General features: G+C 43.4%; 1 protein-coding gene across 1 annotated transcript; it reads left to right on the top strand.

Moving 5' to 3' along the window:
* The first annotated feature begins 268 nt into the window (after positions 1-268).
* Positions 269-23,933, top strand: aldh8a1 (aldehyde dehydrogenase 8 family, member A1). The gene is made up of 7 exons (XM_045721203.2): positions 269-889; positions 11,442-11,589; positions 13,081-13,236; positions 16,021-16,170; positions 16,331-16,587; positions 17,224-17,385; positions 23,466-23,933. The coding sequence occupies exons 1-7, from the start codon at positions 743-745 to the stop codon at positions 23,916-23,918; spliced, it is 1,473 nt and encodes a 490-aa protein (XP_045577159.1). The 5' UTR covers positions 269-742; the 3' UTR covers positions 23,919-23,933.
* Positions 23,934-24,031: the final 98 nt, after the last annotated feature.

The raw sequence follows: 24,031 nt of genomic DNA, 5'->3' as shown, positions 1-24,031 counted from the left end.
TATGGGTATTATGACACTTCCACTGTGGGGCTGTATTGTAGGGGATCTAGAAACGCGGATCTAGTTTCAGGGTTTTATTTTATGTATGCTATGTAAGTTATTAAACATCGTATACTATCAACGTCCCGCCTCCACTCTACAACGATTGGTGCCTTGTCCCGTCAATAACGATTTTAGAAGTTTCTATTGGTCTATGGCAATAACTACTGTACCTTTGGACCATATTATCCGGATGTAAACACTGACAATACTTCCTAAAGACCTCCCTCTTCCCTTTATAGTTCCCTATTTTTGTTGTTGTTGTTGGCCAGAGCCCTATGGGTTTTGTTCTAAAGTAGTGCATTAAGTAGGGAATAGGCTGTGTTTTGGGACGTATCACTACACAGGTTGTAAAGTAGGAGGGACTCCAGGGTCCCGTTACTTCACGCGTTTTAATTGAGCGGTGAGAAGTGAGAACATCCACAGGTGATGATATTTTCACATACAGGTCTCTACCTCATCTCGCCATTATTTTAACAGTATAGTCTTTATAATAACATTATTTTAACAGTATAGTCTTTATAATAACATTATTTTAACAGTATAGTCTTTATAATAACATTATTTTAACAGTATAGTCTTTATAATAACATTATTTTAACAGTATAGTCTTTATAATAACATTATTTTAACAGTATAGTCTTTATAATAACATTATTTTAACAGTATAGTCTTTATAATAACATTATTTGTCAACTGAGCCATGTCGAAGACCGTTGACCACAGAACACACCTCGTTCTCGAGAACTACATCGGAGGAAAGTTCGTCCCGGTCTCCCGACACATCGACTCCTACGACCCTTCCACCGGGGAGGTCTACTGCAAAGTGCCCGACAGCGGAACGGATGAGGTGGGGTTGGTCGTCCTCAGATGAATTACACTTATCTGTCTGTCGTTTTGCATTTTGTTGTTACTGCAGACATTAAAGGTTAATTTATCTCTTAGCTGTGGATTGGGCGTGTAGTTAACCCTGATAGCCTACGTGTTCAAGTGTCGCTACAATGTAGTGTAGTAGTAATGTTATTATGATACCATGTAGTGTAGTAGTAATGTTATTATGATACAATGTAGTGTAGTAGTAATGTTATTATGATACAATGTAGTGTAGTAGTAATGTTATTATGATACCATGTAGTGTAGTAGTAATGTTATTTATGATACAATGTAGTGTAGTAGTAATGTTATTATGATACAATGTAGTGTAGTAGTAATGTTATTATGATACAATGTAGTGTAGTAGTAATGTTATTATGATACAATGTAGTGTAGTAGTAATGTTATTATGATACAATGTAGTGTAGTAGTAATGTTATTATGATACAATGTAGTGTAGTAGTAATGTCATTTATGATACAATGTAGTGTAGTAGTAATGTTATTATGATACAATGTAGTGTAGTAGTAATGTCATTTATGATACAATGTAGTGTAGTAGTAATGTTATTATGATACAATGTAGTGTAGTAGTAATGTTATTTATGATACAATGTAGTGTAGTAGTAATGTTATTATGATACAATGTAGTGTAGTAGTAATGTTATTATGATACAATGTAGTGTAGTAGTAATGTTATTTATGATACAATGTAGTGTAGTAGTAATGTTATTATGATACAATGTAGTGTAGTAGTAATGTTATTTATGATACAATGTAGTGTAGTAGTAATGTTATTATGATACAATGTAGTGTAGTAGTAATGTTATTATGATACAATGTAGTGTAGTAGTAATGTTATTATGATACAATGTAGTGTAGTAGTAATGTTATTATGATACAATGTAGTGTAGTAGTAATGTTATTATGATACAATGTAGTGTAGTAGTAATGTTATTATGATACAATGTAGTGTAGTAGTAATGTTATTATGATACAATGTAGTGTAGTAGTAATGTTATTATGATACAATGTAGTGTAGTAGTAATGTTATTATGATACAATGTAGTGTAGTAGTAATGTTATTATGATACAATGTAGTGTAGTAGTAATGTTATTTATGATACAATGTAGTGTAGTAGTAATGTTATTATGATACAATGTAGTGTAGTAGTAATGTTATTTATGATACAATGTATCTATCATGTACCTACAATATGTAGCCTATCAAGTTATGTGATTTGACACACTAAATACTGTAGGCTGTAAGGTTGCTGTCAATCGAATCTGGTATCAGAACAGAATTTAACACTAAGTCACTGAATATATTCTCAGCTTTTTTTTATTCAATATAATTAGTCAAGCATAATAAATGGTAAATGCAATCTTCTTATGTACGGGTTCACTGTAACACCTCGCAGGGCAAAACAGAGAACTAATTGTTCAAACCACAAAGTTATTTTTTTAATACTCTGACAGAGATAGTTCCTGCTTCAGAGCCGGCCTGTCAGAGTTAGAGGCTGAGCGTGGTTTAGACTTGCTCAGCCTATCGCAGGCGCACAGGCTGGTCCCAGCCTCTTGGCGCATCACATGTTGCCAGGCGTTGTTGTCTTCCAGCTTTTGTCATTTGTGTTTTTCACCCAAAAGTCAGCAACCCCAAGGACAGTGCCTGTTTTTATGCTACAGTTATTCTCCACTCTATCAGTTCCTCACGTACACATGTCCTTGAGCGGCTTCACAACCAGGCAGTGTGTGTGTGTGTGTGTGTGTGTGTGTGTGTGTGTGTGTGTGTGTGTGTGTGTGTGTGTGTGTGTGTGTGTGTGTGTGTGCGTGTGTGTGTGTGTGTGTGTGTGTGTGTGTGTGTGTGTGTGTGTGTGTGTGTGTGTGTGTGTGTGTGAGTCTAACTCATCCTACACCCCTGCTGCACAGCAACCCTCCAGTTAGTCACATCTATTATATGTTGCTCAATCTATGTTAATACAATACAAACCTGTTATGTTTCACATTAATGTATTCATAAGCTATGCACCATATCTAGTTTAATAAAATATATCCCAACAAGGCCTATAGGCAACCCCATACAGACTGGAGAAAGTAGAAGACAGAGTAGCATGGTATGACCTGACATAATGCATGGTATGAGCTGACATAATGCATGGTATGAGCTGACATACTGCATGGTATGAGCTGACATAATGCATGGTATGAGCTGACATAATGCATGGTATGAGGTGACATAATGCATGGTATCAGGTGACATAATGCATGATATGAGGTGACATAATGCATGGTATGAGCTGACATAATGCATGGTATGAGCTGACATAATGCATGGTATGAGCTGACATAATGCATGGTATGATGTGACATAATGCATAGTATGACCTGACATAATGCATGGTATGAGCTGACATAATGCATGGTATGAGCTGACATAATGCATGGTATGAGGTGACATAATGCATGGTATGAGGTGACATAATGCATGGTATGAGCTGACATAATGCATGGTATGAGGTGACATAATGCATGGTATCAGGTGACATAATGCATGATATGAGGTGACATAATGCATGGTATGAGCTGACATAATGCATGGTATGAGCTGACATAATGCATAGTATGAGGTGACATAATGCATGGTATGAGTTGACATAATGCATGGTATGAGCTGACATAATGCATGGTATGACCTGACATAATGCATGATATGAGTTGACATAATGCATGGTATAAGCTGACATAATGCATGATATGAGGTGACATAATGCATGGTATGAGCTGACATAATGCATGGTATGCTGATATTCTGACATACAGTTGAAGTCGGAAGTTTACATACACCTCTACATACAGCCAAATCCATTTAAACTCAGTTTCACACAATTCCTGACATTTAATCCTCATAAAAATTCCCTGTTTTACGTCAGTTAGGATCACCACTTTATTTTAAGAATGTGAAATATCAGAATAATAGTAAAGAGAATGATTTATCTCAGCTTTTATTTCTTTCATCACATTCCCAGTGGGTCAGAAGTTTACATACACTCACTTAGTATTTGGTAGCATTGCCTTTAAATTGTTTAACTTGGGTCAAACGTTTCAGGTAGCCTTCCACAAGCTTCCCACAATAAGTCAGGTGAATTTTGGCCCATTACTCCTGACAGAGCTGGTGTAACTGAGTCAGGTTTGTAGAACTCCTTGCTCACAAACGCTTTTTCAGTTCTGGCCCAGAAACTGTTCCATAGGATTGAGGTCAGGGCCTTGTGATGGCCACTCCAATACATTGAGTTTGTTGTCCTTAAGCCATTTTGCCACAACTTTGGAAGTATGTTTGGGGTCATTGTCCATTTGGAAGACCCATTTGCGACCAAGCTTTAACTTCCTGACTGACGTCTTGAGATGTTGCTTCAATATATCTACATAATATTCGTGCCTCATGAGGCCATCTATTTTGGGAAGTGCACCAGTCCCTCCTGCAGCAAAGCACCCCCACAACATGATGCTGCCACCCCCATGCTTCACGGTTGGGATGGTGTTCTTCGGCTTGCAGTTTCCCCCTTTTTTCTCTAAACATAACGATGGTCATTATGGCCAAACAGTTATATTTTTGTTTCATCAGACCAGAGGACATTTCTCCAAAACGTACGATCCTTGCCCCCATGTGCAGTTGCAAACCGTAGTCTGGCTTTTTATGGTGGTTTTGGAGCAGTGGCTTCTTCCTTGCTGAGCGGCCTTTCAGGTCATGTTGATATAGGACTTGTTTTACTGTGGATATAGATACTTTTGTACCCGTTTCCTCCAGCATCTTCACAAGGTTCTTTGCTGTTGTTCTGGGATTTATTTGCACTTTTCACACCAAAGTACGTTCATCTCTAGGAGACCGAACGCGTCTCCTTCCTGAGCGGTATGACGGCTGCGTGGTCCCATGGTGTTTATACTTGCGTACTATTGTTTGTACAGATGAACGTGGTACCTTCAGGCATTTGGAAATTGCTCCCAAGGATGAACCAGACTTGTGGAGGTCTACAATTCTTTTTCTGAGGTCTTGGCTGATTTCTTTTGATTTTCCCATGATGTCAAGCAAAGAGGCACTGAGTTTGATGGTAGGCCTTGAAATGCATCCACAGGTACACCTCCAATTGACTCAAATGATGTGAATTAGCCTATCAGAAGCTTCTAAATCCATTACATAATTTTCAGGAATTTTCCAAGCTGTGTAAAGGCACATTCAACTTAGTGTGTGTAAACTTCTGACCCACTGGAATTGTGACACAGTGAATTATTTGTGAAATAATCTGTTAACAATTGTTGGAAAAATTACTTGTGTCATGCACAAAGTAGATGTCCTAACCGACTTGCAAAAACTATAGTTTGTTAACAAAAAATGTGTCGAGTGGTTGAAAAACGAGTTTTAATGACTCCAACCTTAAGTGTATGTAAACTTCTGACTTCAACTGACAAGTGTAGCCTATACCTTAAATGATTCTGCCTATGTCCTCTTGCTGAGTCACGGAGATGTACCTTTGCTCTGTGCAAAGTCTACAGACTAGACTGACAGATAATGATTAAACAACAGCTAGGTCAATGGACCCTGGTCTAGTCATTCTATTAAACTCACACAACATGTTTAAGTAAGAAGTTAGGCTGGTTAAAAGCTGAAAAGCCAAGACATTCTGGCAACTAAAATACCTTTGTTGTTTTTCTCTGTCTAGTTTGGGTTAGAGTGTGTGGTGTTTCTCAATATACATATATAACGGAAAGTATTCATTGACTTTTTCCACATTTTGTTACGTTACAGCCTTATTCTAAAAATGATTAAATATATTTGTTTCTTCAGCAATCTACACACAATACCCAATAATGACAAAGTGAAAACAGGTTTCTAGAATTTTTTGCAGTTGTATAAAAATAAATGAAATTCCTTATTTACGTAAGCATTCAGACCCTTTGCTATGAGACTCAAAATGTATTTCAGGTGCATCCTGTTTCCATTGATCATCCTTGAGATGTTTCTACAACTTAATCGGAGTCCATCTGTGGTAAATTCAATTGATTGGACATGACTTGGAAAGGCACACACCTGTCTATATAAAGGTCCCACAGTTGACAGTGCACGTCAGAGCAAAAACCAAGCCATGAGGTAGAAGGAATTGTCCGTAGAGCTCCAAGACAGGATTGTGTCGAGACACAGATCTGGGGAAGGGTACCAAAAAAATGTCTTCAGCATTGAAGGTCCCCAAGAACACAGTGGCCTCCATCATTCTTAAATAGAAGAAGTTTGGAACCACCAAGACTCTTCGTAGAGCTGGCCACCCGGCAAAACTGAGCAATCGGAGGAGAAGGGCCTTGGTCAGGGAGGTGACCAAGAACCCCATGGTCACTAAGACAGAGCTCCTCTGTGGAAATGTACGAACCTTCCAGAAGGACAACCATCTCTGCAGCACTCCACCAATCAGACCTTTATGGTAGAGTGGCCAGACGGAAGCCACTCCTCAGTAAAAGGCACATGACAGCCCACTTGGAGTTTGCCAAAAGGCACCTAAAGACTCTCAGACCATGAGAAACAAGATTTTCTGGTCTGATGAAACCAAGATTGAACTCTTGGCCTGAATGCCAAGCATCACGTCTGGGGGAAACCTGGCACCATCCCTACGGTGAAGCATGGTGGTGGCAGCATCATGCTGTGGGGATGTTTTTCAGTGGCAGGGACTGGGAGACTAGTCAGGATCGAGGGAAAGATGAACGTAGCAAAGTACAGAGATCCTTGATCTTCTCTAGAGTGCTCAGGACCTCAGACTGGGGTTGGAGTGTCTGGTATTTCTCATCACAGTAGTTTGGAGTGTCTGGTATTTCTCATCACAGTAGTTTGGAGTGTCTGGTATTTCTCATCACAGTAGTTTGGGTTGGAGTGTCTGGTATTTCTCATCACAGTAGTTTGGGTTGGAGTGTCTGGTATTTCTCATCACAGTAGTTTGGAGTGTCTGGTATTTCTCATCACAGTAGTTTGGATTGGAGTGTCTGGTATTTCTCATCACAGTAGTTTGGAGTGTCTGGTATTTCTCATCACAGTAGTTTGGGTTGGAGTGTCTGGTATTTCTCATCACAGTAGTTTGGAGTGTCTGGTATTTCTCATCACAGTAGTTTGGGTTGGAGTGTCTGGTATTTCTCATCACAGTAGTTTGGGTTGGAGTGTCTGGTATTTCTCATCACAGTAGTTTGGAGTGTCTGGTATTTCTCATCACAGTAGTTTGGGTTGGAGTGTCTGGTATTTCTCATCACAGTAGTTTGGGTTGGAGTGTCTGGTATTTCTCATCACAGTAGTTTGGAGTGTCTGGTATTTCTCATCACAGTAGTTTGGGTTGGAGTGTCTGGTATTTCTCATCACAGTAGTTTGGAGTGTCTGGTATTTCTCATCACAGTAGTTTGGGTTGGAGTGTCTGGTATTTCTCATCACAGTAGTTTGGGTTGGAGTGTCTGGTATTTCTCATCACAGTAGTTTGGGTTGGAGTGTCTGGTATTTCTCATCACAGTAGTTTGGGTTGGAGTGTCTGGTATTTCTCATCACAGTAGTTTGGGTTGGAGTGTCTGGTATTTCTCATCACAGTAGTTTGGGTTGGAGTGTCTGGTATTTCTCATCACAGTAGTTTGGAGTGTCTGGTATTTCTCATCACAGTAGTTTGGGTTGGAGTGTCTGGTATTTCTCATCACAGTAGTTTGGGTTGGAGTGTCTGGTATTTCTCATCACAGTAGTTTGGGTTGGAGTGTCTGGTATTTCTCATCACAGTAGTTTGGGTTGGAGTGTCTGGTATTTCTCATCACAGTAGTTTGGGTTGGAGTGTCTGGTATTTCTCATCACAGTAGGTTGGAGTGTCTGGTATTTCTCATCACAGTAGTTTGGGTTGGAGTGTCTGGTATTTCTCATCACAGTAGTTTGGAGTGTCTGGTATTTCTCATCACAGTAGTTTGGAGTGTCTGGTATTTCTCATCACAGTAGTTTGGGTTGGAGTGTCTGGTATTTCTCATCACAGTAGTTTGGGTTGGAGTGTCTGGTATTTCTCATCACAGTAGTTTGGGTTGGAGTGTCTGGTATTTCTCATCACAGTAGTTTGGGGGAGTGTCTGGTATTTCTCATCACAGTAGTTTGGGTTGGAGTGTCTGGTATTTCTCATCACAGTAGTTTGGAGTGTCTGGTATTTCTCATCACAGTAGTTTGGGTTAGAGTGTCTGGTATTTCTCATCACAGTAGTTTGGGTTGGAGTGTCTGGTATTTCTCATCACAGTAGTTTGGGTTGGAGTGTCTGGTATTTCTCATCACAGTAGTTTGGAGTGTCTGGTATTTCTCATCACAGTAGTTTGGAGTGTCTGGTATTTCTCATCACAGTAGTTTGGAGTGTCTGGTATTTCTCATCACAGTAGTTTGGGTTGGAGTGTCTGGTATTTCTCATCACAGTAGTTTGGGTTGGAGTGTCTGGTATTTCTCATCACAGTAGTTTGGGTTGGAGTGTCTGGTATTTCTCATCACAGTAGTTTGGGTTGGAGTGTCTGGTATTTCTCATCACAGTAGTTTGGAGTGTCTGGTATTTCTCATCACAGTAGTTTGGAGTGTCTGGTATTTCTCATCACAGTAGTTTGGGTTGGAGTGTCTGGTATTTCTCATCACAGTAGTTTGGGTTGGAGTGTCTGGTATTTCTCATCACAGTAGTTTGGGTTGGAGTGTCTGGTATTTCTCATCACAGTAGTTTGGGTTGGAGTGTCTGGTATTTCTCATCACAGTAGTTTGGGTTGGAGTGTCTGGTATTTCTCATCACAGTAGTTTGGGTTGGAGTGTCTGGTATTTCTCATCACAGTAGTTTGGAGTGTCTGGTATTTCTCATCACAGTAGTTTGGGTTGGAGTGTCTGGTATTTCTCATCACAGTAGTTTGGGTTGGAGTGTCTGGTATTTCTCATCACAGTAGTTTGGGTTAGAGTGTCTGGTATTTCTCATCACAGTAGTTTGGAGTGTCTGGTATTTCTCATCACAGTAGTTTGGGTTGGAGTGTCTGGTATTTCTCATCACAGTAGTTTGGAGTGTCTGGTATTTCTCATCTCAGTAGTTTGGAGTGTCTGGTATTTCTCATCACAGTAGTTTGGGTTGGAGTGTCTGGTATTTCTCATCACAGTAGTTTGGGTTGGAGTGTCTGGTATTTCTCATCACAGTAGTTTGGGTTGGAGTGTCTGGTATTTCTCATCACAGTAGTTTGGAGTGTCTGGTATTTCTCATCACAGTAGTTTGGAGTGTCTGGTATTTCTCATCACAGTAGTTTGGGTTGGAGTGTCTGGTATTTCTCATCACAGTAGTTTGGGTTGGAGTGTCTGGTATTTCTCATCACAGTAGTTTGGGTTGGAGTGTCTGGTATTTCTCATCACAGTAGTTTGGGTTGGAGTGTCTGGTATTTCTCATCACAGTAGTTTGGAGTGTCTGGTATTTCTCATCACAGTAGTTTGGGTTGGAGTGTCTGGTATTTCTCATCACAGTAGTTTGGGTTGGAGTGTCTGGTATTTCTCATCACAGTAGTTTGGAGTGTCTGGTATTTCTCATCACAGTAGTTTGGGTTGGAGTGTCTGGTATTTCTCATCACAGTAGTTTGGAGTGTCTGGTATTTCTCATCACAGTAGTTTGGGTTGGAGTGTCTGGTATTTCTCATCACAGTAGTTTGGAGTGTCTGGTATTTCTCATCACAGTAGTTTGGGTTGGAGTGTCTGGTATTTCTCATCACAGTAGTTTGGGTTAGAGTGTCTGGTATTTCTCATCACAGTAGTTTGGGTTGGAGTGTCTGGTATTTCTCATCACAGTAGTTTGGGTTAGAGTGTCTGGTATTTCTCATCACAGTAGTTTGGGTTGGAGTGTCTGGTATTTCTCATCACAGTAGTTTGGGTTGGAGTGTCTGGTATTTCTCATCACAGTAGTTTGGGTTGGAGTGTCTGGTATTTCTCATCACAGTAGTTTGGATTGGAGTGTCTGGTATTTCTCATCACAGTAGTTTGGAGTGTCTGGTATTTCTCATCACAGTAGTTTGGGTTGGAGTGTCTGGTATTTCTCATCACAGTAGTTTGGAGTGTCTGGTATTTCTCATCACAGTAGGTTGGAGTGTCTGGTATTTCTCATCACAGTAGTTTGGAGTGTCTGGTATTTCTCATCACAGTAGTTTGGAGTGTCTGGTATTTCTCATCACAGTAGTTTGGGTTGGAGTGTCTGGTATTTCTCATCACAGTAGTTTGGGTTGGAGTGTCTGGTATTTCTCATCACAGTAGTTTGGGTTGGAGTGTCTGGTATTTCTCATCACAGTAGGTTGGAGTGTCTGGTATTTCTCATCACAGTAGTTTGGGTTGGAGTGTCTGGTATTTCTCATCACAGTAGTTTGGAGTGTCTGGTATTTCTCATCACAGTAGGTTGGAGTGTCTGGTATTTCTCATCACAGTAGTTTGGAGTGTCTGGTATTTCTCATCACAGTAGTTTGGAGTGTCTGGTATTTCTCATCACAGTAGTTTGGAGTGTCTGGTATTTCTCATCACAGTAGTTTGGGTTGGAGTGTCTGGTATTTCTCATCACAGTAGTTTGGGTTGGAGTGTCTGGTATTTCTCATCACAGTAGTTTGGGTTGGAGTGTCTGGTATTTCTCATCACAGTAGTTTGGAGTGTCTGGTATTTCTCATCACAGTAGTTTGGGTTGGAGTGTCTGGTATTTCTCATCACAGTAGTTTGGAGTGTCTGGTATTTCTCATCACAGTAGTTTGGGTTGGAGTGTCTGGTATTTCTCATCACAGTAGTTTGGATTGGATGTGTTCTATAGTATACTATGTTATGGTGAAATATTTTTCTGCTAGGCTACTTTATGGACAGTGGTGTAAAGTACTTCAGTAAAAATACTTTTAAGTACTACTTAAGTCGTTTTTTGGATATCTGTACTTTACTATTTATATTTTTGACAACTTTTACTTCACTACATTCCTAAAGAAAATAATGTACTTTTTACTCCTTACATTTTCCCTGAAATGCAAAAAGTACTCGTTACATTTTTGAATGGCTAGCAGGACAGGGAAATTGTCTAATTCACACACTTATCAAGAGAACATCCCTGGTCATCTCTTCTGCCTCTGATCTGGCAGACTCAAAAAACACACATGCTTCGTTTGTAAATTATGTCTGAGTGTTGAACTGTGCCCATGGCTATCTGTAAATTTACAAAAACAAAAAAATCGTGCCGTCTGGTTTGCTTAATATAAGACATTTTAAATTATTTATACTTCTACTTTTGATACTTCAGTATATTTAAAACGAAATACTTTTAGACTTTTACTCAAGTATGTATTTTACTGGGTGACTTTCACTTTTACTTGAGTCATTTTCTAATAAGGTATCTGTACTTTTACTCAAGTATGAAAATTGGGTACTTTTTCCACCACTGTTTATGGACTGCCGTTTGACGTTTGGCTTGACAGACAGACACACACACACACACACACCAACCCTGTCCTGATTGGTTGCAGGTGGAGGCTGCGGTGCAGGCCGCTAAAGAGGCATTCCCTGATTGGTCAGCCCGTAGCCCAGCTGAGAGGGGTCAGGTGATGAATAAATTGGCTGACCTGATGGAAGCTCAGCTGGAAGAGTTCGCCCAGGCTGAGTCACGGGACCAAGGTAATAACCTCTAACCCTTGACCTGATGTAAGCTCACCTGGAAGAGTTTGCCCAGGTAGAGTCACGGGACCAAGGTAATAACCTCTAACCCCTGATCTGATGGAAATTTGGCTGGGAAGTCTGGACCACAACAAGACCACAGAACAAGAACAAGAAAACCGTTTCCTCCTGCGACTGTATTACTGTGTTCCAGGTAAAACCGTTTCCTCCTGCGACTGTATTACTGTGTTCCAGGTAAAACCGTTTCCTCCTGCGACTGTATTACTGTGTTCCAGGTAAAACAGTTTCCTCCTGCGACTGTATTACTGTGTTCCAGGTAAAACAGTTTCCTCCTGCGACTGTATTACTGTGTTCCAGGTAAAACAGTTTCCTCCTGCGACTGTATTACTGTGTTCCAGGTAAAACCGTTTCCTCCTGTGACTGTATTACTGTGTTCCAGGTAAAACAGTTTCCTCCTGCGACTGTATTACTGTGTTCCAGGTAAAACCGTTTCCTCCTGTGACTGTATTACTGTGTTCCAGGTAAAACCGTTTCCTCCTGTGACTGTATTACTGTGTTCCAGGTAAAACCGTTTCCTCCTGTGTGTCTGACTGTGTTCCAGGTAAAAGCATTTCCTCCTGCGACTGTATTACTGTGTTCCAGGTAAAACCATTTCCTCCTGCGACTGTATTACTGTGTTCCAGGTAAAACCGTTTCCTCCTGTGACTGTATTACTGTGTTCCAGGTAAAACCGTTTCCTCCTGTGACTGTATTACTGTGTTCCAGGTAAAACCGTTTCCTCCTGCGACTGTATTACTGTGTTCCAGGTAAAACAGTTTCCTCCTGCGACTGTATTACTGTGTTCCAGGTAAAACCATTTCCTCCTGCGACTGTATTACTGTGTTCCAGGTAAAACCGTTTCCTCCTGCGACTGTATTACTGTGTTCCAGGTAAAACCGTTTCCTCCTGTGACTGTATTACTGTGTTCCAGGTAAAACCGTTTCCTCCTGCCACTGTATTACTGTGTTCCAGCTAAAACCGTTTCCTCCTGCGACTGTATTACTGTGTTCCAGGTAAAACAGCTTCCTCCTGTGTGTCTGACTGTGTTCCAGGTAAAACCGTTTCCTCCTGTGTGTCTGACTGTGTTCCAGGTAAAAGCATTTCCTCCTGTGTGTCTGACTGTGTTCCAGGTAAAAGCATTTCCTCCTGTGTGTCTGACTGTGTTCCAGGTAAAAACCGTTTCCTCCTGTGACTGTATTACTGTGTTCCAGGTAAAACCGTTTCCTCCTGTGTGTCTGACTGTGTTCCAGGTAAAAACCGTTTCCTCCTGTGTGTCTGACTGTGTTCCAGGTAAAACCGTTTCCTCCTGCGACTGTATTACTGTGTTCCAGGTAAAACCGTTTCCTCCTGCGACTGTATTACTGTGTTCCAGGTAAAACCGTTTCCTCCTGCGACTGTATTACTGTGTTCCAGGTAAAACCGTTTCCTCCTGTGTGTCTGATTGTGTTCCAGGTAAAACCGTAGTGTTTGCCCGTACGGTGGATGTCCCGCGGGCGGTGTATAACTTTAGGTTCTTTGCCTCTTCTGTTCTCCACCACACCACTGACTGCAGTACCATGGACCATCTGGGCTGTATTAACTACACTGTCCGTAGTCCGGTGGGAGTGGGTGAGTCCTAGCTGTCTGTGTGTGGGGGGGGTCTGTGTGTGTGTGGGGGGGGGTCAGTGTGTGGGGGGGTCTGTGTGTGGGGGGGGGGGGTCTGTGTGTGGGGGGGGTCTGTGTGTGTGGGGGGGGGTCTGTGTGTGGGGGGGGGGGGCAGTGTGTGGGGGGGGTCTGTGTGTGTGGGGGGGGTCTGTGTGTGTGTGGGGGGGTCTGTGTGTGGGGGGGGTCTGTGTGTGGGGGTCTGCGTGTGTGTGGGGGGGGTCTGTGTGTGTGTGGGGGGGGTCAGTGTGTGGGGGGGGTCTGTGTGTGTGGGGGGGGTCTGTGTGTGTGTGGGGGGGGTCAGTGTGTGGGGGGGTCTGTGTGTGTGGGGGGGTCTGTGTGTGTGGGGGGGGTCTGTGTGTGTGGGGGAGTCTGTGTGTGGGGGGGTCTGTGTGTGTGGGGGTCTGTGTGTGGGGGGGGTCTGTGTGTGGGGGGTCTGTGTGTGGGGGTGTCTGTGTGTGTGGGGGGGTCTGTGTGTGTGGGGGGGTTCTGTGTGTGGGGGGGTCTGTGTGTGGGGGGAGGTTCTGTGTGTGGGGGGGGGGTCTGTGTGTGTGGGGAGGGGTCTGTGTGTGGGGTGGGGGGTCTGTGTGTGGGGGGGGGTCTGTGTGTGTGTGGGGGGGGGTCTGCGTGTGGGGGGGGGTCTGCGTGTGTGTGGGGAGGTCTGTGTGTGGGGGGGGTCTGCGTGTGTGTGGGGAGGTCTGTGTGTGGGAGACCAGGCCTTGATGAACTAAAAGCTTTTGAAGTTATAAAGCTGTCTCCAGACTCAGACACACCAATAGTGTTTGGCTGCTGAGAGAACTTAGTGAACCGAGTGCAAAACAATTTTACATGTAGAATCACGCCAATAAATGTGTCAGTCATCGCGCTGAACCATCAGTAGACAACGGGAGATCCACAGCCCGCTGAACCATCAGTAGAGAACGGGAGATCCACAGCCCGCTGAACCATCAGTAGAGAACGGGAGATCCACAGCCCGCTGAACCATCAGTAGACAACGGGAGATCCACAGCGAGCTGAACCATCAGTAGAGAACGGGAGATCCACAGCCCGCTGAACCATCAGTAGAGAACGGGAGATCCACAGCGAGCTGAACCATCAGTAGAGAACGGGAGATCCACAGCCCGCTGAACCATCAGTAGACAACGGGAGATCCACAGCCCGCTGAACCATCAGTAGAGAACGGGAGATCCACAGCGAGCTGAACCATCAGTAGACAACGGGAGATCCACAGCCCGCTGAACCATCAGTAGACAACGGGAGATCCACAGCCCGCTGAACCATCAGTAGAGAACGGGAGATCCACAGCGAGCTGAACCATCAGTAGAGAACGGGGAGATCCACAGCCCGCTGAACCATCAGTAGACAACGGGAGATCCACAGCCCGCTGAACCATCAGTAGAGAACGGGGAGATCCACAGCCCGCTGAACCATCAGTAGAGAACGGGAGATCCACAGCCCGCTGAACCATCAGTAGACAACGGGGAGATCCACAGCCCGCTGAACCATCAGTAGACAACGGGGAGATCCACAGCCCGCTGAACCATCAGTAGACAACGGGAGATCCACAGCCCGCTGAACCATCAGTAGAACCATCAGTAGACAACGGGAGATCCACAGCCCGCTGAACCATCAGTAGACAACGGGAGATCCACAGCCCGCTGAACCATCAGTAGAGAACGGGAGATCCACAGCGAGCTGAAATGTGTGCAAACCTTTATAGTCCTGTTTAAATCCTGGGAAATGTTTATTGGTTAGAGGGGCCTTGTTTGTTATGGGTATTGCAGTCAGGATATCTCTCAAATGGCACCCTATTCCCAATGTAGTTGTACTACTTTAGACCCAAACCCTATGAGCCCTGGTCAACAGTAGTGCACTATAAAGGGAATAGGGTGCCATAGAGCCCTGGTCAACAGTAGTGCACTATGAAGGGAATAGGGTGCCATAGAGCCCTGGTCAACAGTAGTGCACTATAAAGGGAATAGGGTGTCATAGAGCCCTGGTCAACAGTAGTGCACTATAAAGGGAATAGGGTGCCATAGAGCCCTGGTCAACAGTAGTGCACTATAAAGGGAATAGGGTGCCATAGAGCCCTGGTCAACAGTAGTGCAGCTATGAAAGGGAATAGGGTGCCATAGAGCCCTGGTCAACAGTAGTGCACTATGAAGGGAATAGGGTGCCATAGAGCCCTGGTCAACAGTAGTGCACTATAAAGGGAATAGGGTGCCATAGAGCCCTGGTCAACAGTAGTGCACTATAAAGGGAATAGGGTGCCATAGAGCCCTGGTCAACAGTAGTGCACTATAAAGGGAATAGGGTGCCATAGAGCCCTGGTCAACAGTAGTGCACTATAAACGGAATAGGGTGCCATAGAGCCCTGGTCAACAGTAGTGCGCTATAAAGGGAATAGGGTGCCATAGAGCCCTGGTCAACAGTAGTGCACTATAAAGGGAATAGGGTGCCATAGAGCCCTGGTCAACAGTAGTGCACTATAAAGGGAATAGGGTGCCATAGAGCCCTGGTCAACAGTAGTGCACTATAAAGGGAATAGGGTGCCATAGAGCCCTGGTCAACAGTAGTGCACTATAAAGGGAATAGGGTGCCATTTGAGACGCAGTTAGAGAGTGAAGGTCTCTTCTACTAGGTTTATTATAGAGGTGGTTTTATTAACTTACCAACTCTTTCTGATTCCGTGTGTGTGTGTGTGTGTGTGTGTGTGTGTGTGTGTGTGTGTGTGTGTGTGTGTGTGTATAGCTGGTTTGATCAGTCCCTGGAACCTGCCTCTATACCTGCTCACCTGGAAGATCGCTCCGGCTGTTGCTACGGGCAACACGGTGGTTGCTAAGCCCAGCGAGATGACCTCGGTAACCGCCTGGATGATGTGCAAACTACTGGATGAGGCCGGTAGGACTACACTACCCACAAAGCAACACACCTCACTTCATTACAACTAATCAGCAATGACACTTGGAAAAAAACTAGACTGGTGAAAGCAAACTCCTCTTTCTCTCCTCATTACTCTCTCTCTCTCCGTCTCCCTCCCTTCTCCTCTTCTATCCCCCAGGTTTTCCTCCGGGTGTGGTCAACATGGTGTTCGGCACCGGCCCGCGGGCGGGCGACGCTCTCGTGGGCCACCCTGACGTCCCATTGGTCAGTTTCACGGGCTCCACGGCGACGGCCCAGCGGATCACGGAGCGCTCTGCTCCGTTCTGTAAGAAGCTGAGTCTGGAGCTGGGTGGGAAGAACCCCGCCATCATCTTCTCAGACGCCGACCTAGACCAAGCCGTCACCACCACCGTACGATCCTCCTTCTCCAATCAGGTGAGAGTAAGACTCAGGATGGGCCAATAGAGTGAGAGAGGGACTCAGAATGAGCCAATAGGGTAAGAGGGGGACTCAGGATGAGCCAATAGGGTAAGAGGGGGACTCAGAATGAGCCAATAGGGTAAGAGGGGGACTCAGGATGAGCCAATAGGGTAAGAGGGGGACTCAGAATGAGCCAATAGGGTAAGAGGGGGACTCAGGATGAGCCAATAGGGTAAGAGGGGGACTCAGGATGAGCCAATAGGGTAAGAGGGGGACTCAGGATGAGCCAATAGTGCTCATCCTGACTTGCCTAGTTAAATAAAGGTAAAAGAAAAAAAGAGGCTGGCCAGTCGTGGAATATTGAGTTTGCAGTTGAGTGAGATGATACAAACATTATATTAATGCTTAGATAAAAGAAATGCATTGGTAGAAGTGTAATCATCATCATTTTATCAGCTGTGTTCATGACCGTATTATACACGAAACCCTGCTGAATGACCCTCAATAAAGAGAGGTTCTGATCTGGGACGTGCAGTTTGCAAGTTCATGTGTTGGCCACATGGTGGTGGCATGTCTCACATTTTGCTAGCTGACAGTAAAATGAACAACTTCTTCCTCCTTCTTCTTCCTCCTTCTCCTCCTCCTCACCAGGGTGAGATCTGTCTGTGCACCAGTAGGATCTACGTAGAGAGGAGTATTTACCCAGAGTTCCTGAAGAGGTTTGTGGCGGCAACGCGGGAATGGAAGACTGGCTCTCCCTCCGACCCTGACAACGATAACGGAGCTCTGGTCAGCAGAGAGCACCTGGAGAAGGTATGACGTCACATAATATCCGTGGTATATACCAGTGTTTCCCCTAGGAGTTTTCTTTTGGTGGGATGCCTTGTGACATCACCAGTAAGATGGAGTACCAAACCTCTCTGCCAATAGCAGCTATTTTTTCCTCTCCCCACTAAGACCACTGGGTTACGCTCCTTGCAGAAGTCTTGCTCTTTGCTAAGAAACGTTTCTGTTTCTTTTTGATCATTTTAATTGAAAACGATCACAGTAAAGGTACTTAATTATTACCCAGAAATGATTTGACATTGAGAAAGAAAAAAAAAGCGGCTGCATTGGACCTTTAAAGCTAATTTCCTGCAATTCTACACATTTTTCCCTTTTTTAAAGTAACTTTTTAAAAGTTAATATTCTGTTAACTCATACCCAAATAATGTTGTTGACTCACCCTATACTTGTATTTGCGGCCAAAGCATAAATGAAAGAAAAAATACTTACTTCAACCATCCCACCTCAAACGTGTATCTCAAACAGACCGTTTTGGAAAATGCTGTCTATTTCCTAGAGTATGATGTCATACTTCTGAGGAGGATGAGCTGGCCAATCAGCGGTCTAGAGGAGGATGAGCTGGCCAATCAGCGGTCTACTTGTATTCATATTTTTAACGACCGGTGTACGCCCACACCATTCTGTTGTTACTTAACTAATATTGTAAGTGATTATAAGTTATGCATTTTGATATGAATCTGGAAACACTGGACAGTTACTTTAAAGCTAATTTTGCCATGGCTATTGCCGTGTTCTTATGCTATATCAAATGAAATGTATTTATAAAGCCCTTCGTACATCAGCTGATATCTCAAAGTGCTGTACAGAAACCCAGCCTAAAACCCCAAACAGCAAGCAATGCAGGTGTAGAAGCACGGTGGCTAGGAAAAACTCCCTACAAAGGCCAAAACCTAGGAAGAAACCTAGAGAGGAACCAGGCTCTAAGGGGTGGCCAGTCCTCTTCTGGCTGTGCCGGGTGGAGATCATAACAGAACATGGCCAAGATGTTCAAATGTTCATAGATTACCAGCAGGGTCAAATAATAATAATCACAGTGGTTGTCGAGGGTGCAACAGGTCAGCACCTCAGGAGTAAATGTCAGTTGGCTTTTCATAGCCGATCATTGAGAGTATCTCTACCGCTCCTGCTGTCTCTAGAGAGTTGAAAACAGGAGGTCTGGGACAGGTAGCACGTCCGGTGAACAGGTCAGGGTTCCATAGCCGGAGGCAGAACAGTTGAAACTGGAGTAGCAGCACGGCCAGGTGGACTGGGGACAGCAAGGAGTCATCATGCCAGGTAGTCCTGAGGCATGGTCCTAGGGCTCATGTCCTCCGAGAGAGAGAAAGAAAGAAAGAAAGAAAGAAAGAAAGAAAGAGAGAAAGAGAGAATTAGAGAGAGCATACTTAAAACTTCATACGACACCAATCCCGTTAGCGGGATTGAGTTTGACAATACCCAGTGAAAAATCAGAGCGCCAAATTCAAAACCACAGATCTAATAATTTACATTTCTCAAACATACGACTATTTTACACCATTTTAAAGATACACTTCTCCTGAATCGAACCACGTTGTCCGATTTCAAAAAGGCTTTACAGCGAAAGCAAAACATTAGATTATGTTAGGAGAGTACATAGACAAAAATAACCACACAACCATTTTCCAAGCAACTAGATACATCACAAAAACCCCAAACACAACTAAATGAAGCACTAACCTTTGATGATCTTCATCGGATGACATTCCTAGGACATCATGTTACACAATACATGTATTGTTTGTTCAACAAAGTTCATATTTATTTCCAAAAACAGCATTTTACATTGGCGCTTGACGTTCAGAAAATATTTTGCCTCCAATACTGCCGGTGAATGTGCACAACAATTTACAAAAATACTCATCATAAACGTTGATAAAATATTAAACTGTTATTCAAAGAATTATAGATGAACATCTCCTTAATGCAACCGCTGTGACAGATTTCAAAAAAGCTTCACGGGGAAAGCAAATTTTGCAATAATCTGAGTACGGCGCTCAGAAAACAACAGCAGGCAATACAGATACCCGCCATTTTGGAGTCATCTAAAATCATAAATAGCATTATAAATATTCACTTACCTTTGATGATCTTCATCAGAAGGCACTTCCAGCAATCCCAGGTCCACAATACATGTTGTATTGTTCGATAAAGTCCATAATTTATAATTTAACATAATTTATGTCCAAATAGCTCCTTGTTGTTTGCGCGTTCAGTTAGCTACTCCAAATGTAGGAAGCGCGCGGAAAATGTAAAAAAAAACGAAAAGTCGACGAAAAGTCAAAAAAAAGTTATATTTACGTTCGTTCAAACATGTCAAACGTTGTAAAGCATCAACTTTTTTAACATCAAACTTCAATAATATTCCAACCGGACGATTCCAATGTCAAGAAAAATGTTATGGAACATAGCTACCTCCTCATGTGAATGAACTGATGTCCTTCCCTGAGTCAACAACTTCCCAGCCTTCTTGTTCGCTCTCTGTTCACTGCAAAAGGCTAAAACAAGGTTCTAAAGACTGTTGACATCTAGTGGAAGCCTTAGGAAGTGCTAAATGAATCCTTAGTCACTGTGTGTTAGATAGGCAATGACTTGGAAAGATTCCACGCATCAGATTTCCACTTCCTGGTTGGATTTTTCTCAGGTTTTTGCCTGCCATATGAGTTCTGTTATACTCACAGACATCATTCAAACAGTTTTAGAAACTTCAGAGTGTTTTCTATCCAAATCTACTAATAATATGCATATCCTAGCTTCTGAGTTTGAGTAGGAGGCAGTTTAATATGGGCACGTATTTCATCCGAAAGTGACAATACTGCCCCCTATGCGATTGGTGTCGTAAGAGGTTAAATTCACACAGGACACCAGATAAGACAGCAGGAGAAATACTCCAGAAAGAAGAAACTGACCTCATAAACGCCGCATAAATACTGGAGGCTGAGACAGGAGGGGTCAGGAGACACTGTGGCCCCATCCGATGATACCCCCGGACAGGGCCAAACAGGAAGGATATAACCCCACCCACTTTGCCAAAGCACAGCCCCCACACCACTAGAGGGATATCTTCAACCACCAACTTACCATCCTGAGACAAGGCCGAGTATAGCCCACAAAGATCTCCGCCACGGCACGAACCCGAGCGGGGCGCCAAACCTGGACAGGATGATCACGTCAGTGACTCAACCCACTCAAGTGACGCACCCCTCCTGGGGACGGCATGGAAGAACACCAGTAAGCCAGTGACTCAGCCCCTGTAAAAGGGTTAGAGGCAGAGAATCCCAGTGGAGAGAGGGGAACTGGCCAGGCAGAGACAGCAAGGGCGGTATCTGAGTGGCTGAAACATTAGAACCAAAATCAATGGGTGCCCAATGCCATGACGTTTTTACTTCTCCCTGACTGTCTGGATTTTATTCTAGTGGTTGTTAGTTCTCGAAGATAATGTTATTAAAAATCATTATCTACATACTTCACATAAGGAAATCAGTCAATTGAAAAAAAAATGTATTAGGCCCTAATCAATGGATTTCACATGACTGGGAATACAGATATATATCTGTTGGTCACAGATACCTTAAACAAAAAAAGGTAGGGGGTGTGGACCAGAAAACCAGTCAGTATCTGGTGTGACCACCATTTGCCTCATGCAGCACAACACATCTCCTTCACATAGAGTTGATCAGGCTGTTGATTGTGGCCTGTGGATTGTTGTCCCACTCCTCTTCAATGGCTGTGTGAAGTTGGTGGGAACTGGAAAACGCTGTTGTACATGTCGATCCAGAGCATCCCAAACATGCTCATTGGGTGACATGTCTGGTGAGTATGCAGGCCATGGAAGAACTGGGACGTATTCAGCTTCCAGGAATTGTGTACAGATCATTGCGACATGGGGCTGTGCATTATCATGCTGAACCATGAGGTGATGGTGGTGGATGAACGGCACGACAATGGGCCTCAGGATCTCGTCACGGTATCTCTGTGCATTCAAATTTGTTCCCGAAATTGAGAGAAATAAGCATATATATATATATATATATATATATATATATATATATATATATATATATATATATATATATATATATACAGTACCAGTCCAAAGTTTTGACACACATCATTCCAGGGTTTTTCTTGAAATATTCCAGATTGACTGACCTTCATGTCTTAAAGTAATGATGGACTGTCGTTTTTCTTTGCTTATTTGAGCTGTTCTTGCTATAATATGGACTTGGTCTTTTACCAAATAGGGCTGTCTTCTGTATACCACCCCTACCTGATTGATTGGCTCAAACACATTAAGAAGGAAAGAAATTACACAAATACATTTTTAACAAGGCACATTTGTTAATTGAAATGCATTCCAGGTGACTGACTACCTCATGAAGCTGGTTGAGAGAATGCCAAGAGTGTGCAAAGCTGTCATCAAGGCAAAGGGTGGCTACTTATATTTGGATTTGTTTAACACTTTTTTTTGGTTACTACACGATTCCATATGTGTTATTTCATAGTTTTGATGTCTTCACTATTATTCTACAATGTAGAAAATAGTAAAAATAAAGAAAAACCCTTGAATGAGTAGGTGTGTCCAAACTTTTGACTGGTACTGTACACACTACCGTTCAAAAGTTTGGGGTCACTTAGAAATGTCCTTGTTTTCCATGAAAACATAAATGAAATGAGTTCCAAAATGAATAGGAAATATAGTCAAGATATTGACAAGGTTATAAATAATGATTTTTAATTGAAATAATAATTGTGTCCTTTAAAACTTTGCTTTCGTCAAAGAATCCTCCATTTGCAGCAATTACAGCCTTGCAGACCTTTTGGCATTCTAGTTGTCAATTTGTTGAGGTAATATGAAGAGATTTCACCCCATGCTTCCTGAAGCACCTCCCATAAGTTGGAATGGCTTGATGGGCACTTCTTACATACCATACGGTCAAGCTGCTCCCACAACAGCTCAATAGGGTTGAGATCCGGTGACTGTGCTGATCACTCCATTATAGACAGAATACCAGCTGACTGCTTCTTCCCTAAAGAGTTTTTGCATAGTTTGGAGCTGTGCTTTGGGTCATTGTCCTGTTGTAGGAGGAAATTGGCTCCAATTTAAGCGCCGTCCACAGGTTATGGCATGGCGTTGCAAAATATAGTGATAGCCTTCCTTCTTCAAGATCCCTTTTACCCTGTACAAATCTCCCACTTTACCACCACCAAAGCACCCCCAGACCATCACATTGCCTCCTCCATGCTTGAAAAATGGCTTTAAGCACTCCTCCAACATCTTACATTTTTTTTTCTGCATCTCACGAATGTTCTTTGTGATCCAAACACCTCAAACATAGATTTGTCTGTCCATAACACGTTTTTTCCCAATCTACCTCTGTCCAGTGTCTGTGTTCTTTTGCCCATCTTAATCTTTTATTTTTATTGGCCAGTCTGAGATATTGTTTTTTCTTTAATTTTGCACGGCCAATTTTTCAGTTTTTTATTTGTTAAAAAAGTTTGAAATATCCAATAAATTTCGTTCCACTTCATAATTGTGTCCCACTTGTTGTTGATTCTTCACAAACAATTACAGTTTTATATCTTTATGTTTGAAGCCTGAAATGTGGCAAAAGGTCGAAAAGTTCAAGGGGGCCGAATACTTTCGCAAGGCACTGTAATTGTATATAAGGAAAAAACTGAAGTATGTTACAGGAAATCTATACGAAAAATTGGGAATCTCTAGGACTAGTGGTGAAATCTGTCTTTCCATCCATGCGTGTTATTTACTTTGGCATACACCTGTCTATACACCTGTCTAACCCTGTCCCTCCCCCCATCCAGGTGACCCTGGTCTGTGTTAGAGTTATATTAACATATACACCTGTCTAACCCTGTCCCTCCCCCATCCAGGTGACCCTGGTCTGTGTTAGAGTTATATTAACATATACACCTGTCTAACCCTGTCCCTCCCCCATCCAGGTGACCCTGGTCTGTGTTAGAGTTATATTAACATATCCACCTGTCTAACCCTGTCCCTCCCCCCTTTCCAGGTGCGTAGCTTCGTGACCCTGGCTCGGTCGGAGGGCGCCACGGTGCTGTGTGGGGAGGGCGAGGACCCGCTGGTGCTCCCGGAACATAACTCCAACGGCTACTTCCTGCGTCCCACCGTCATCGCCGGCGTAGCCGAGTCGTCCCGTTTGATGCAAGACGAGATTTTCGGCCCCGTCGTTTGTGTCAACCCCTTCGCCGGTGAAGACGAGGCCGTCGCTAAGGGCAACGGGGTACGCTACGGCTTGGCGGCGACTGTGTGGACGCGTGATGTCGGGCGTGTGCACCGGGTGGCGAGGAGGTTAGAGGCGGGGCTTGTCTGGACCAACTGTTGGTTGGTCAGAGACTTGAACCTACCGTTCGGAGGCGTGAAGAGCTCAGGGGTGGGGAGGGAAGGAGGGAGGGATAGCTATCACTTCTTTACGGAGGTGAAGACCATCACTGTTAAACACTGAGAGATGGAGAGAGGGAGGGAGGGAGGGAGAGAGGGATAGCTATCACTTCTTTACGGAGGTGAAGACCATCACTGTTAAACACTGAGAGATGGAGAGAGGGAGGGAGGGAGGGA

This window comes from Salmo salar, chromosome 06, assembly GCF_965601325.2.
Source record: "Salmo salar chromosome 06, fSalSal1, whole genome shotgun sequence".
Lineage (NCBI taxonomy): Eukaryota > Metazoa > Chordata > Actinopteri > Salmoniformes > Salmonidae > Salmo > Salmo salar.
Note: the sequence above shows the minus strand (reverse complement) of the source record. Positions and strands in the feature narration are given on the sequence as shown.